At 46.2% G+C, this 16,608-nt stretch overlaps 1 protein-coding gene across 3 annotated transcripts in view; it reads right to left on the bottom strand.

Annotated features, from left to right (window-relative positions):
* Positions 1–4,680: 4,680 nt before the first annotated feature.
* The window catches only part of LOC133109663 (msx2-interacting protein-like), a 34,071-nt gene continuing 22,143 nt past the window's right edge, over positions 4,681–16,608 (bottom strand). The window contains exons 11-15 of one of the 3 annotated variants that reach the window (XM_061219120.1): positions 8,573–16,478; positions 7,893–8,243; positions 7,511–7,708; positions 6,948–7,106; positions 4,681–6,661 (exon numbers count right to left, since the gene is read on the bottom strand). In XM_061219120.1, the coding sequence (XP_061075104.1) occupies positions 6,530–6,661; positions 6,948–7,106; positions 7,511–7,708; positions 7,893–8,243; positions 8,573–16,478 (8,746 nt within the window). In that variant the 3' untranslated portion in view covers positions 4,681–6,529. The remainder of the gene's footprint in view (positions 6,662–6,947; positions 7,107–7,510; positions 7,709–7,892; positions 8,244–8,572; positions 16,479–16,608) is intronic. The other 2 variants (XM_061219122.1, XM_061219123.1) reach the window with 2 other exon arrangements.

The following is a 16,608-nucleotide window of genomic DNA, read 5'->3' as shown; positions in this document are numbered from 1 at the left end:
CTACAGGGGGGGTTCGGGAGCTCCTGTGTTTGCTCAAATTTGCAGCATTGCTTTTCACGGGCGGTTTCAGATGTCTCAAACCAAGCTCTGCACCGTTAGGCACAAAGCTTGAGTTTTTCTCCACATCAGGGAGCAGGTTTGTTTTAGCTTGCGAGGCCATATGAAATCAGTCACAGTACATTACGTCTATTAATAATTATTGTGGTTAAATTCTTTAATTCTATGATGAAAATCAGGTGACTGCAGTTCAGGTAGTGACCCTGATTGCTGGATGACAGATCCGTGAGATGGGCATAGCTTCAGCAGAAAAACAAGGACATCCCCACACAAACATCAGTGCATCTTCAAGCTTCCTATTATGTTCTTTGTCCTGAAGACTTTGACGGATGAATGAAAGCCAGGCAGCTTAGACTGAATGCGGTTAGACTAAATTGCCACCGCAGACTCACAAACATGCACTCACAAGCCAAAAACATAAAGACAAATGCATGCCCTTTACACACAGGTATGCCACACGGCACACACCCATACGCAGATGAATGTGAATTGGGAACCACCTTTGAGGTGATCCCTCTTCCCTTTTGTGCAGAATCAGTGACCTGTCTGCTGTCCTGTCCTATACTCCTGTCTCCAACAGCAGCACCGTCACCCTTTGAAGAGTATGTTTGTTGGAATGTTTTTGTTTATTTAAAAATTCTAAGTCAGTGTTCTAGAACTCCTTTGCATTCAATGAACATTTATTTTTTAACATTTCATCTTATCCAACACATTCTGTAGTTTATTCTAATGACCATGATATGCACTTTTTTCCGTGTCGCTTTGGATAAAAGTGTCCGCTACTGTAAATAAAATGTGATGTAATGTAATGTAACCAGAGGTGATTGTTACATCAGCATTAGAATGTTCATTTAAGGACATTCTAATTTTGTATGTGAGTGCACATATGTATGTTTGTGTAGGTAATGTAGCCAATATAACACAATAATTAGTTTATAAATACAGTATATAGATAAATATAGAACCAAAATGTCATTTTTGGAAAGTGCTACTGGACTGACATCTTCATCAGCCGTTCACACTTTAAAGGGCCAGTGATCTCCTGGTGTAATTCACAGCAATCTATCATGGTAAATGATTGGCATTTATATAGCGCCTTTATCCAAAGCGCTGTACAATTGATGCTTCTCATTCACCCATTCATACACACACTCACACGCGATTGGCTGCCATGCAAGGGCACAGCCCGGGCGGGGGATCGAACCGGCAACCCTCCGACTGCCAGACGACTGCGGAGCCATGTGTCAGCCTTCCTTTTTCCACTTGAGTCTCACTATTGATTAACATCTTATGTTAGCCCTCTGAAATGACACGGATGTGGAAAAAAAACCTGACCAAAATGGACAAACTGGCAAGGAAGGGTCAGGTTATTAGAAAATTCACTGACAAGCTCAGATTTAGGAAGATGTCAAGTGAAATAGAGAATTTGCGATGGATATTCATAGCCATCTATAGGCAGGACTTTATCATGTCTTGCCATGAAGTCAACTTTTTCTACCAGCAAGGCAAGTTTAAAATGCATTGGATATTTGTGAGTATGCTGCCCCCTAGTGGTTTAAAAGAGCATTACATCCTAGTCCAGGCATAATGACACCCTACAAGAATATAACTGACAGAAATACAATAAACGTTCCATAAATAAGAAACTAATGCAAACAGACATTATTTTAAATAAATAAATGCAGCATAAAGAAATACTGCAAATAGTGGACAAAAATCCCATTTTGCACTTGCGTGGGATCTATAGCCGTGAAAAGCATTTTGTCACTTTCGACAATGCGAATATGTGAAATATGTGATGTGAGATATGTTTCACAAGTCTAGGACTGTGACCAACAAGTGTGCCAAATCTGCATAAAAACCTGGCAGTGCTATCAGGAGCTATGCAAAACTAAACTAAGAACGATATTTAAAAGACAAAAGAGTCTTTGTCTATTGGGGTTTATGAGCTCTGATGGCAGGGATATTGGCAGAACTGCATCAAAACAACATGAAACAAGCACAGTACAGTCACGCATTAGAGTCAATAATTCAAAACACAACACAACAAGAATGACTGAAACAATGAAAGAAAAATTATTGACTTGGCATTGCAGACATGGGTCCAAGGCGCAGGGCTAAGCTGCAAATCCATCCAGCCAGCATTAGTGCCCGTACACCAGGGAATGGAAAAGGCTCTTCAGCCAGTGTAAACTGGGACAGTAGTGAAACTTACATGACCAGTGGCACAGTTGGTCAGCCTGAGTTATAAGGCTTTATAATGGGGCATAGCCAAATTGAATTACCCGGGTAATTAGTATTTTCAAAACCAAGAAAAGGGACTCATAAGGTTGATGGAATTCGGTAATGTCTATTTTGTGCGTAACTACCTTTAAATCGTAGGTTTGCCTGCTGGAGGGGACTCCCAAGCACTTCCTAAAGGTCTTGACTAGGCACATGAGACAGCTTCATTATTGAGGGCCACATGCACTTAGCTGCCCCCCTTAAGGGATTTTCATTGATAAAAAGCCACAGAACGTAAGGAGTAACATGGTGGTTGGTCACACTTTCTAGGTTTTTATACACAATTTGCATTGAAGAAACACAATTAAAGTATTAAATATGTCCATGCTTTAGTTTTGGGGAAGTAAGCATTTTAAATTTATCGTCTTATTTTCAACCAGTTGACGATGTTCTCCTAGTAGTACATCACATGAGGTTAACCACTCCCCTTATCCCTGGGGCACGTCATGGCTAATTGACAGTCCTCAAGTTCAGGTGAACTTTTATCCAGGGAAATTCAGGCTTAGAAAAATGTTTTAAAATACATTTGAATGACTGAATAATGAACAATTATGCACATTTGTTTTATTGTTGCCGAAAGACAGCTGGCAAGTGTCACATTCAACCACCTTGTTACTCCCTTAAGCATACATAAAGTACAATGCTACAAAATTAAGGAATACAACAGAAGGATAACGCTGTTGCTGGATGCACTAATGTGGATGCAGCCTGGGCCATGCGCAGCTTTGCTGAGCCCATTTCACACTGACGGGGAAAATGAGTCACTACAAAGCCAGCAAAACACATTTTGATTCTTTGAAAGCAGGCCAGGTGAGCCAATGGCGAAAAATGCTCAAGAGCTCAAAAAAACTGACTTAGCCCCTAATTTTTAAACCCATGACTGGAAAAGTATGGCTGTATACTATTAGAGCACTGTGTCTATTGACCGACAGACTCAACTATAATGTGTAAATGCTCTATCAGTGCTGGGTTCTGGTGGTTCCATAATTGAATGTTCTGGGTGCACTCAAGGTCAATGCGAATGCGAAATGACAATGCAAATTGTCATTTGTCCTGAATCACCACGTTAAAGCATTTCTTTCCTGCAGAAGAGTGTCTTTCAAGGTAACACCCTCATGAACAGAGCACATTTGTTGACCAATTTCTTTAAGGAGTATGGCACGGTATCTGCTGGTAGTGAGCTTCTCATTCTCTATATATAAGCATAATTAAGCACTGAATTAATGGCCGAGACAGCATTTTTCACTAATGATGGGCTAACAGTTTCATGAGTGTTGTATTGCATTCCTTCAGCAGAATAGCTGACAATGCCACGGCACATATAGGCCAGGCCAACCACATGTTGACCCAATCCCCTATTAAGTAACTTTGTACTGGTGTGCCCATTTTCGTTTCAAGTGTTGCATTTACGTAATGCATAATATAAACCCATCAAGGCGCCAATTTTCCTACTCTTCTGCAGTAATATTTCAGTACACCAACCAAGCTACTGCACAGTGATTTGCAGTGGAACAACTGAACTATTGAACTGCTGTAATACTACATCATAGATGAGTCAGGAAACTACAAGTCAGCCTGTCAATAACGCATCATTGTACATAGCAACAAAGGCTTTGATTGAATTTGCCTTCAAGCTTGTCACTCTATTCCCATGATGGAAGAGGTGGCATGTGAATGCACTGATCCAATCCGCCTCAAGGGATAAAACAATACACTGAGTAAAATAACAAAGATCCTGGAAGAAACGGACACCATTTCACATCCCAAGGAAGTCAAATTTCACACGCAACACTCACATCAAGCCAATGTCTCCCAACTGTTATTAGTTGCAACCGCATAGTTTGCTCAAGGCTACTAGCATGGCTTACATTTTTTGCATACAGAAAAGGACACCTGAGGTCAAGCATCAAGCTTAAGGGTAGGATACAACATCTGTGTCCCATATACAGCATGATCTGAAAAATGCAGTCAAACTAGTAGTCTGGTCCCTTAACCAGCATGTTGCACTGCTTTTACCGTCTTGCACTGCAAAAATAAATGTTGTTGACGGAACAATGAACAATTGAATTGCCCAAATCCTTCTTGAACCAGATGTCTAGAAATAAGTTCAGCAGGGCCTGGTGAGTGTTTCAATGGGGAAAAGCAGCCTTTTGACAGTGGCAAGGAAAAACGCCCGGACTAACAGGAAGAAAGAGAGAGCTCAAAGGGGGAACCCATCTGCTTCTGGCTGACACTGGGCAAACATTGAGTTTAAGATTTGTTTTGCAACAATCATTGGATGTACATTTACAACTATATCCCAAATAACCATGTGATTGAGTATTCAAACATTTGTGACAATTAATGTAAATCAACATGAATTTATTTTACACACATCGTAAAGTTGCCTCATAGAGGAACAGTAACAAACACATAAAAATTATACATCAGGATGAAAGACAGCTCAAAAAGAAAAGGTGGTTTTTACAGTTTTTCTTATTTGCTTTCCGTTACTTGTTATTTGTGTATCAAAATTGTAAGTGCCTCCAACATGACCATGAGAGCTGTCAACCAGCAGTTGTACAAATATTTACACCACAAAAGTGAGAAACAAGATTAGCTTTGTGTTTTAGATTACACCTGGTTGTTGTTTTTTCTGCCTTTCGTGTCCGTTTTTCTACTATGGACAAAAAAATAAAATAATGTATAATCCAAATGAACAAAGATGTCCAAAAATATTATATACAACATTATTCAAGGTCATGGTCTCACACTACAGTGAGGTAAAGCTGTCACTATAACGACATTCCTTTTTGAGATTTCGGTTAACACATTGATTTCAAATAGAAAGAAATGCAGGAGGCAGGGACGAGGGCTGGGTAATATGGAGTGAAGCTGCAAGATTTTTTTTCTTTTTTTTTTTTCTTCTTATTCTTCAGACAATCTGATTTTCCATAAATTAACTTAAAGAAACTTCAAACCTCTCAAAATGTAAAGAAAATTAATTACAAGGTGAGGCAAGATGCAATAAGGGTGAGAAATCAGGCAAAAAGTTGAATATGAAAATATTTTTTTACATACCATTTTAGTTTCTTTTGTCAATTCTTTTTTTCCTCGGAAAGATGTTTTGGCACGATAAAAAAAAAAAAAAATACAAATATTTGTGAACATCTCAATGTGCCCGTTTACCTTGCAATTGTATTGTCTCACAGCCAAGTCAAGTCTGTTTAAGGTGTGTAAAGTTTTCCAAGTTTCAGGTCTACATCTTAAATATTTATAATATTTACAGAGGTCTGCATACTCAAATCTATTGATACAGACGAGGGGAAACCATTCACAAAAAATGAGTGATCTGCTGCAGAAACATCAAGTATAAACTGCTCAAACTTGCCCTGCAGGGTCCTTACGGAATCGGGCAGGACAAGGGAAAGTAGAATGACAGAACCAGTAGAAGTAACAATTATTAATTAGGCTGACATGATTTTTTCACTCCTCGACCCAGAAAATATTTTTACAACCAATGTAGTCATCCATTGTACAACTGAGGTTGGTGAGAAAAGGCTGTACATTACTCACGCATTGACTCATTTATAGTCCATGGTTCTTTTTTTTCTTTTTTTTCCATTTGTTTTTTTTTTGTTTTTTTTTGCTGTCCCCAACATAGTGCAATTATTTTTTCAGGTTCACTTTGTTAGAAAATTAAAAGATAAATTACAATCATTTTTGAAAACAAGTTACAAATAAAAGGCCACCTAAGTATGACTGTCCTCATTTGTGTTCATCACCAAGCCCCTGTTAGATCCACCCCACCCACCCACAAAAAAACCCCCTAAATAATAAAAAAAAAAAAGAAAAAAAAAAAAACCTCCCTAAAAAAGTAAAAATACATCAGAGAAACAATCATAAAACAGACCATTGTAGGTCTAGTTTAACCCTTCCCTGTTTGCACAGGGAACAGACATATGGAGGGCTGCAAGTTTGAGACTAGTGAATGAGTGCGAGATCGTAAATGTTCATATAAACAACCCATCCAACTGTGGCACCCCCCACACATAGACACACACACACACACACACACACACACACACACACACACACACACACACACATAATGGTTTCTTCGCATCCCGATTAATGTTCAGTTCCGCGTCTCAGAAGGCAGGAGTGGGAATGAATGGGGTGCTTCCGGTGGGGGTGTCCATCGGAGATCTCAGACAGAGGCAATGACGATCATGAGGTGGGGGGAGATGCTGGAAATGCTGTTGAGGAGATCGGGGGCCAGCCGAGACAGGTGGCTCTCCGAGAATTCACACGGTGGAAAAATATGCAACACGTAGGCAGGCTAAGGCATGGAGAAAGAGAGAGGCACAGATGAGAAAAGGCATTAATTACAGGTACTGTCACTCAGTTTCACGTGTCTCACTTTCATTTGGAGGCATAAATACAAGTAGCATTTTCAAGGTTAGTCAAAAGAAACGACCACATCCCTTGTGTGTGCGTTCAAGTGTGTACTTGTCTGAGAGGATGCTGGTATATTGCCTTTCAAGAATCATTCCCTATGGTGGTTGCCATTACCATTTCTTTCGTCCACACTCACTCCCACCCACTCGAGAATAGGTAAAGCATACCTGGTTGGAACCAGGGTTGGGGACGTTGATTATGCCAGCAGCGAGCTTGGCCTGCAGGTAGGTGATGAATCCACCTTTCAGGGCGTGGGTCTGATTCAGAACGTCCTCCTGGTCACGCCCACAAGGCAAAGCCAACAACAGGCAGTAGTCACTGTCCACCTAAGAAACAAATGTCACACACACACTGGAAATGACTCTTTGATTCAGGCCGTTTTGCTTCAATGTTGTGAATGTTCATCTGTTTTTATTGACATTACAAACTGAGCAAGAAGACTAAAATACAGAGCGGAAGTATAGATATTATAAAATGGTTCCTATGGAAGACAAAACTTTTGATTTGCCATTTGTGACAAATATCCACTATTATAATTTCTGTATAATATCTAGTAAAAATGGATTGTATGTTAAGAAAAGTAGTAAAGTCCGACTGGATATGTCTGCAAAATGACAAACTATAAATGACAAGACTTCCATTTGGGAGATTAATAAAGTGCATGCAGTCATTTCTCGACTGATCTGATAAAAACAAATCAGAGGAAAGGAGATTGGGACTGGCTACTCACGGTCATCCTGCGTGCCACGCCCTCCAACTGCGACCCCTCCAGCCTCATTCTCTGTGCAACGCGGAGCAAGGCGCCTCCCTCGGGCGGCGGCAGTGACCGATGTGCTAAGACATTGTTGCCACAGACAAAATGCAGCTGGACAGCCGCAGTGTCGTTCTTCAGCGCCAGATGGCCTTGCCATACAATGGGATACTTCTGCTTGAAAAGAACATGGAGGAACCAATTACACAGAGTACAGGCCAGTAAAATGAAGAACACTGATAGGTTTTCACAAGCCTTCCTCCTCCTGTGTGTATCCTGTCTGGTTTCTCCACTCTGCTCTGACCCTCTCTGCACTCATTCTTTGCCTCACCCAGTTTCCTTCCCTCATTCACTTTCTTACCATTAGAAGCTGCACCATGTCAACTGGCCGATGTCCAGCGTGCTCCGCTTTGCCATCGATCCGGGCTGGGGACGGCCCTGAGGAGGAGGGAAGCGAACTGGACAGGAATGCGGGTGAAACCTTCTGTCCTGCCAATGAAGTGCCGAGCTCAAGCTTATGGGACATGTTTGGGGGAGACGCGTAAGAGGGTGAGCTTGTCTCCTTCACCAGCTGGGGTAAGTGTGGCAGGTCCACCGAACTGGGCTGACAAGAAGTCATGCCTTCTGGTGGTTTGGCTTCACCTCGTTCTGCTGCAGCCCCTGAAGACAAGGGTGTTTTGCTCCGGTGTCCATGATCTCCATCCTGAAGACCCTAGGACAGGCAATAATTGGTCAAAATAAAGGAAAGGAGAGAAAGGGAGAGAGGGAGAGAGAGAGAGAGAGAGAGAGAGAGAGAGAGAGAGAGAGGGAGAGAGAGAGAGAGAGAGAGAGAAGCCATGGATATACAACTTAAAACAATGCAGTAACAAAAGAAGAAAAAAAAACAGCAGCTAGACTAAGGTGCATTTGAACACCATACATCAGAAAATTACAGTGCAGTGCAAGTAAGACTACAAGTCCCAATACTAAAAACATCCACAGCAAACATTATACAGACAAATTACTGAATTTAAGCTTATAAAATACCCTTTTTGAAATCACCTGTGAGGGAGTGATGCTACGAGTAGCCAAGTTCATTCCTAATGGGGAGTGGCCTGGAAACTGGTGGTGGAAGCCCCGCATGTCACGGTACACTGATGAGTATTCAGAGAAGGAACCTGCTGCCCCTGTTTGCATCATCTGAACCCCTTGAGGAGACACCATGACAGGCACTGAAGGGTGAACACCCATTATCCTGCTCTCACCATGAGGAGAGGATGGCATCTTAGTTTCCAGTGCTTTCGGGGTGTCTCTCCCCAGCACACCTTTCCCCACTGGTGGGGTTTTGGAGGAGGATGATGAAGGGATGCTACTAGAGGACGACGACAAAGGGGCAGCCTCCGGGGTACGAGTCTGTCGGGACTCAGGAGTTGGGTGCTCACCCAGCTGGTGGTGCATAAGGATCCTGGGTGGGAGACCATATTGGTCCATCCGCAAACCAGTGTGATGTAGTGCACGGTAGTCTGGTTGCATCACCATTACCTCTGGTACAGAAGGCCTGCACAGGGGCTGGTGAAAATGTCTGCCTTCATCATCCCCGGAAATAGCGCTTCCACCTGATCCAGCAGAACCAGGGTGTGATGGCAGGACTATGTCCCGCATGCCAGCTGGCTGGGGTGTACTGGAACGCTGCTGAGGGCTAGGGCGATGGGAGGCCAGTGACTCAGAACGAATCCCATAACCCATTGTAGAGAGTGGAGAGGTGTTCATCCGCACCTCGCCTTGAGAGAGGTGCCCCTTAGCAACAGTCTGGGTGACACTGTGAGGAGGCATAATGACTGACTGCTCCTGGTGATGCACACCGGAGGCATATTGGGACATAGAAGGCTTACCAGGGCCCAGGACCACAGATGTCCCAAGAGGGGAAGCAGAGGTGCTAGGAGGGCATGTTTTGGTAAATGGAGAAGGCGAGTGGCTTGATGTCCGAGGGGAGTGTGGCTCTTGCTTTATGCCACTTGGGTGAGGGAGAGATCTGTCAATTGAGGCACCGGGGCTGGAACAGGCATAATTTCCTGCCAGGGAAGGGTGGTGAGGACTCAAACCAGGACTCAGGTTAGAGGGCTGGGATGGTTTATTCCCATCACCTTTCAATGGTAAGGACTCAGTTGCGATTGCTTTCTTTCCATGCTGTTGCATCATTGCCTGACCGTAGACTAGGACCTGTGGACTGCTACCACTCAGCTGGTTCATTTTCCCTTGAGGTCCAGGGTGGTACTGTAGGTCTGTTTTATCTGAACCTGGGCTCTCCTGCTTGATGGAGGAAATGACAGGCTGTGTGTTATAGGCCTGACTAAGGACTCCCCCAGGGTGCCTATATCCTGTAGGAGGTTGGGAGCCTTTGGGGGTATGTGGCTGGGAAGGGGTCAGTGGCTCCTGCTTAACTTGGGATTTTGACACAGACTGCTGGAACTCTATGTCACCTGCACTAGCTGGAGGGATCTGGCCAATTTTGGCTCTTATTCGCTGGGGCCCCTCGGTCTTCTGCCCCGAGCAACTCAGTACTACCGGACCCTCAGACGTATTAACTCTGAGACCTGGGCTGGAGCCAGTGCTATAAGCTGTGCTCTCTACCCCAGGATGCACCACACCAGCCCCCTCCTCGCCTATAGCTAGCCCATGATAGCGATTGGTCTCATTGCCACTGGGTCGGAACTTCTGCTTTGGCAGCTGCATGCCTGTATTGCGGTTGCTCAAAGAGATGCGGGGTGTCTCTTCTGAGTCAAAGGGTGCAGGGATGCGGCTGATAACAGAAGTAGCAGTGGAGGCAATGACAGAGTTCACCATCTTCTCACCAAAGGTTTGTAGCATCTCAGGAGGAGAAGGGAGCGGTGGCTGCTGGACAACTGGTTGAGGAGCTGCAGGTAATGATCTGCCTTCTGGAGGAGAGGGCCTGGCAATCACTGTGTCAGACTGAGTCTTGTTGTCTGACATACGTGGGTCACCGAGGGAGGTAGTGAGCAGTGTGCTGGACACTGAGCTAATGCCTGAGGCAGATACATATTGAGGCTCCATGAGGATCTTGCGCAAGGTGCTAGAATTGGGATCAACATCAGAGGCTTTGGTGTCAGGGGGCAAGGGGGGGTTTCCTGAAGGAGCCGTCACTGCAGTGGCTGCTTCTGCCACCATAGGAGGTGAAGGCATGCTTGCTTGTGACACAGGGTAAGCGAGGGTCCCACTGTCCTTTGACCTATTAACCCAATCAGTTGGAGAGGCCGATTTGCCAGAAAATGATCCTATGGTACTCAGCCGAGCAGGGGATAATGGGACAGGAGGGGCTGCTAGTTCAGAGAGTGGCTGTTGTAGTCTAAGGGGAGAGGGGCTCTTGTTTCCCAAACGGAAGGCAGATTCTTGAGATTCAGGCTGCTCCACAGGAGGTTGCTCTGCTTCCTTAGGGGTGTCCAGAGATCCCACGATCACCTGCCCCACTTCTTGCTTGCAGGAAGCAGTAGAAGCAACAGCAGATGAGGCGGATAAAGAGCCAGCTACATTGCGCTTTAGAACTGGTATCTCTTCAGGAATAGACTCCGGCATTTTTACAGGGGTAGGCTCAGGTTCAGACGCACTCTCTTCAGAGGTCTCCCCCTTCCTGCTGGCACTTGTCTTCCGTGTCCTCAACTTCTTTTGAGCTTTTGGTTTAACTTTACTTCCTTTTTTAGGAGTATCTGGTGGTGGAGACACCTCTTGGCTCAAAGATGAGCTGTTAGGAGCTGGTTCTGCAGTCTTGGAATCAGGACTTAGGGGCTGCACCTCTGTGTCAACATCCATGATGTTGCGGATAGCCAGGTGAGTCTCTGGCTCCATCACCTCGCTGGTAGAAGGCAGGACCACAGGCTCAGCAGGGGGAATAATGGAAGTGTAGGTTGAGGAGGCAGCAAAGCTATCAGCATCAGCAGAAATATCTTCAGCTGTGATAGAGTCGATCGCAGCAGCTAATTCTGTCTCACTTGCAGGATTTGCTGGCTTTTCTTCCTCAATTTCACACTGTGGTTCCTCTACAACTGGAGGCAATACAGGGGGCTCGACGGGGGCTTCTTTGTAAGGTGGGAGGGTGGGATTCTCAGTCATTTTCGCAATGTTCTTCACAGCCTGCTCCAGCTCCATCTGCTGGGCCAGCAGAGTGGCTGCTGGGTCTGCAGGAGGCTCAGTGTCAGACAGTTCTTCCTTGACATCAGGGCTGAGCTCAGTTACCTCTTTTTCAAAACTGGGAGATGACTCATCTTTGATTGATGAGCTTGGTGACTTTGTCTTCTTCAAAGCTGGCTCATGAGGCTCACACTCTTCTTCACCAGAGTGTAGTGCACCCTTCACTTCATCTGCACAGAAGGTATGAGGTTTGACTTCTTCAGCAGGCTTGGTGTTGCGTGTCAACCTTGGTGCCTTTGCTTTCCCGCTCTTCTCCAATGGAGGCTCTACCACTTCGGTCACTTTCTCACCAATTCTGTCTTCACTGACTTTTCCCTCTGCCAAATCCATTGTTTCCTCATGTTTCTCAGGTTCCCTCTGACATGTCAAATTGCCAAGCTGCTTAGCATCATCCTCTTTTGGCTTCTCATCTTCCTCCAGGGGGTCGTCTTTAGGCTTAATGGTTGGATCCTGGGTTGCAGTGGCATCGCCCCCCTCATGCTCCATCTCCTGATCTTGCAATGGCATCATACTCTCAAATGCTTTCTCTGCTTTACCACCTTTCTTATTCTGAGCAGCAGGTGGTGACCCTTGACTTGACTGTACTTTCTGCGTGCGAGGTGAACGCCAGCCTTCTACCACCTTGACTACTTCTCCACAACTACCTGCATCTTTGCTGTCCATCTCCTCTGCTTCTACTGGTTTTGCAGGATCCCCCTTCGCAGGAGACGCATCCTCTCCTCGTCGAGTACGAGTCTTAGGGGGTCGTCCCCTCCGTGTAGTGGTGGGGGCAGCTAAGCCATCCTGCTGAGAGGGCTGCTGCTGTGTTGACTCTTTGTCCCCACCACGCTTTCGTGTAGAACGGGGTGACTCCACCACATCCTTGCTAGGTTGAGGGGTCTCGTCCTCCACTGGGGTGGCATACACTGATCGGACATTCCGGCGACGTGTCCTGCTGAGGGGCAAGCTCTGTTCCGAGCTTTGCTCGGATTCAGAGGCATGGATGGGCGATTTAGTTGTTGCCTTAGAATCCGAGACAGTCTTTGAGTCTCCTCGAGGAGATGACACCCTCTTCGACTTCTCTCGGTCAATGCGCTCACTCTTACGTGTGGCCTGCTTTTCTGAACTGGCTGTTTGGACATCAGACAGTGGTGCTGGAGGAGGCAGCTTTGTTCTCTTGCTCTTGAGCTTCCTAGATGGTATCACTGGCACCGCCACTATATCATCACAGGTTCCCCCAGGGGGGAAATCAGGTTGCTGTGTTCCCTCAACATCCTGGGGTTTTAATTTTGCTAGTGGGACTTCCTCTTCCTTTACCGTCATGGCCTCCACTTCCTTAACAATTGCAATTGAATCCTCGGCCTTAGGAGAGACGGAAGAATGAAACTCAAGGGGCTCTGGGTCAGGTTCAAGCACAGGTTCAGGTTCTGAACTAGTCAATGAGGCTCCAGGAGTGGGAGGCTTCACATCAAAATCGGAGTGCTCAATACTCAAAGCATTTTCAGCTAGCATCTTGACTTCAGCCACCTCCTCCTTTAGTTCCATTTTAATTTCTGTAGCTGTGGGCTCAAGTAGGGTAATGCAGATAGAGGCAAGAGGCTTGTCCTCCACCTGAGGCAAAGATGGTGATGGGGAGACCTTCCCAGCCTCTAAATGGTCTTCCTTCATTGGCAAGTCTGAGTGATCTGGGGACACTGTCTGGGCAGCATACTTTCCCTGTGGAGGAGAAACCTCTACAGGCACTGGGGGAGAAATTACATCTGGAACAACAGGAATAGGGCTGGCTGGTTTCAAGATAGGCTCAAGTACGGCAATAGGATTGCCAGACAATTGCTGCTGTGGCGGCTGTTCTCCATCATGATGCTTCTCTGCAACATTCCCATACACACTGCTTGCTTTCTCTGACTCCCGCAACCGTTGTTCCCTCTCCTTCTGTTGTTGCTGTCCTATCACCTCCAGGAAACGGCTGTGGAAGAGTACCACTGGTTCCTGCTGTAGGTCACCAGCATCTAGACCAGGCTGTCCTTCCATTGTTCCTAGCTTGCCAGACTGCTGGCCAAAGCCCAACTCAATGTCCTCATCCTTTCGTTCTAGGTGCTGCAGGCGCCTTGAGTCCTGTTCAAAGATAGAGCTGTGAAGAAAGCGGGAGGCAAATAGCTCCTGTCGCTCATGTTCTTCTTGTTTTGGCTCTTCTTTCTTATCCTCCAACTTGCCCTCTGAGTCAGTACGTATCTTCTTCTTTTTCATGTACCAGGGGGGAATTGGCCGTGGTGTAGCCTCCACTTTCTCCTTATCCTTGGTGCTGCGGAAGCTGGCAAAGTGTGAGTCTCTGTTCAGGATGGGCCAGTTGTCTTCACGGGAGGAGGATAGTGACTTGGCTCTCTCCAGCAAGGCCTTTGTATCTGGTGTTATAGTCTGTTCTTGAGCAAATGAGTAAAACTTATTCCTTTCCAGGGAAGTAGACAGTTTGAGATCTGAAAACCTCCGGTCCCTGAGAAAGTAGGTGAGGGAAGTGGAGGGCTTTGGGGAGTGATTCTTGCTCTCTCCATCTTCTTCAGAGTCAGACTGCACCTCTCCAGGCTCCAAATCATTCAAGAGACGCTGGCGGAGGCCATCACGTTTTATGACATTGCTAGGGAAGCTCATGTCGTGCAACCGTGGGTCCTGCTTTGCTCGGCTTTGCCAGCGCTGTTGCAATTCATCCTCACAACCCAATGATGCAGCTTTCAGTTTTGCCAGCTCCTGGTGTGTGACCCGAGCCCTGCTGACTGAGTCTAAACTGTACTTCAAGAGTTCCAAGTGTGGGTAGACTTTTTCCTCAATCTTTGGTGATTCTTTAATTTCCTTAGTAGCACCCTCCTCCTCATGGTAGGAAAAGTGCCTCAGCCCAAGTGGGGAAGCAATATTAAGCTCAGAATTCTCACTCAATTGCCGGGAACTTCGGTAGTTACGTTCCGGCTTGGTGGTCAGATCGCAGTCAAAGGTCTCTAGCTTCTTGCGTTTGATAGGTGGGGAGTCATCTGTAACATCCTGGGGAGGCTTGCCCACTTCATGTACCAGGCTCCGGTGCTCAAAGTCCTCTGTATCAGTACCTCTAGGGCTGCCAGGTTTGTCTGGTTTGTCAGACTGCAGCTGCTGCCGGAGCTTCCGGTTCTGCTCCATCTGTTTACGATAGCTCTGAGAGTGGTCAATATCCAGGGATGGGTGCTCTTGCCCCACCCCTGTGCTTTCCTCTTCTACTAAGCCTGGTTCAGAGAGGTCCTCATAGCTTTGCTGCTCTGGCTGTTTTGCGTCATCCCGGTCTAGGATCCCATCTTCAAAGAACATCAGCTCAGTACTAGGATCACATTGGGACTTTGCTATTGTACAAGAAATGTCTGGGAGGTCTGTGGCCACCTCTGTTGGTTCTCCTAGTCGTGCCTTAAGGTCCATACTGAGCTGGCTTTCTTTGGGACTGCAGACAGTAACCAGCCTTTCTGTTTTAGGCTTTTGGTGCCGTCCTTTATGTGCGTCTTTCCGCACTACTTTCCTGTCCCCTTCATTTTCTTTAGCCAATGCATTAGTGGCTGCAATATCTGGCAGTTTCTTAAGGCCAAACCTCCCCTCCTCTTCCTCTTGGCTGGTCCTCTTAGGCCGATCAGACTTCCCACTAGATTCTCCAAAGCGCCGCTTTCGTGCAGCCAGCTTGTCAATATCCGCAGAAGAGTTATCATTTCCAGGTTCCGATTTTAGGTGCTTCTTTGGTTTTGCCTTGCCTTCCTTGTCCACAACCTCCACTTGGCTTGATACACCCTTTTCCTTGGCAACTTTCCCCTGCTTTAGGGGTTCTCCTTTTGGGAGCTCCAGCCGGGAGAGCACAGCCTTTGGATCAGCTGAGGCAGGCGGGGGCAGAGTTGGAGAACGGACAGTGTCATTTTCACCTTTCTGCCTCTGCTTTTCTGACCCAGATTGATCCATGAGTTTCCCCTCTTTCTCCTTGACACGTGTAAGCTGCACGACACAAGGAAGTAAATCAAGACGGGCCTTGCTTGAGCTGTCCTTGTCCTTAGCTAAAAGCTTGCCACCTTTGCATCGCGTAACTGCATCTGGGCTGGCCTCTCGGTCTAAGTCAGGATCTGTTTCAGAGGAGGGGATGCTGGGAGATGGCACCTTCACTTTCCTTAACTTCACTTTCTCCTTGTCAGTCTTTTCCTTGCGGCAAGCTCGTTTGTCCTTCTCACCCACACTGCCGCGTTCCACTTCAAATAGCGGTCGATCTTTCTCAGGCTTTTCACTCTTGCTATAGCGGTCTGGCCTCATCTTGTCAGACTTCTCATAACGTGGAGATGATATAGAGCTACAGCTGCCACTTCCCTCAGAGGAGCGGCTGTAGATGCGCCGATCAGAGTCACTGGGCATGCGCTCAGATGGGGATGGAGAGGCAGTGGGTGTGGCTGGGTGTCGGGGGTGGGACGGGCTCTGGCTCCTTTCAATGGTGCGCCGACCATGGTCTCGTTCACGGTCCGTCTCAAACCGTTCTCTCTCCCTCTCCCTTTCCCGTTGCAGGTAACTGTATTTGCGGATGTCCTGCTCATAAGGGTCACGGTAGTCCCTGTACTCGTGCGGGTCATCAAAATAGCGTGGGTCATAGTAGTCGCCTTGGTAGGGGTCCCATTCTGGATAAAATTCCCTACTGCGGGCAACATACTCGCGGCGAGGATCTTCCACATAATTGCCCTGTGCCCTCATATTCTCGTAGTACGCTCGATCTGCTGAATATTCATGGTATGGTGGTCTGCGTTCATCTCTGTCAAGAAGAAAGGAGAAAAGAAGCGATCACTATCAGATGCTGGCAGATCTGACAATTCAATGTTGCAAAACAAATTGAACTGCAGAAAAGTTAACATGAGAAACAATCTATAATTTTTATACATTTG

This window comes from Conger conger, chromosome 14, assembly GCF_963514075.1.
Source record: "Conger conger chromosome 14, fConCon1.1, whole genome shotgun sequence".
NCBI classification, from domain to species: Eukaryota; Metazoa; Chordata; class Actinopteri; order Anguilliformes; family Congridae; genus Conger; species Conger conger.
Note: the sequence above shows the minus strand (reverse complement) of the source record. Positions and strands in the feature narration are given on the sequence as shown.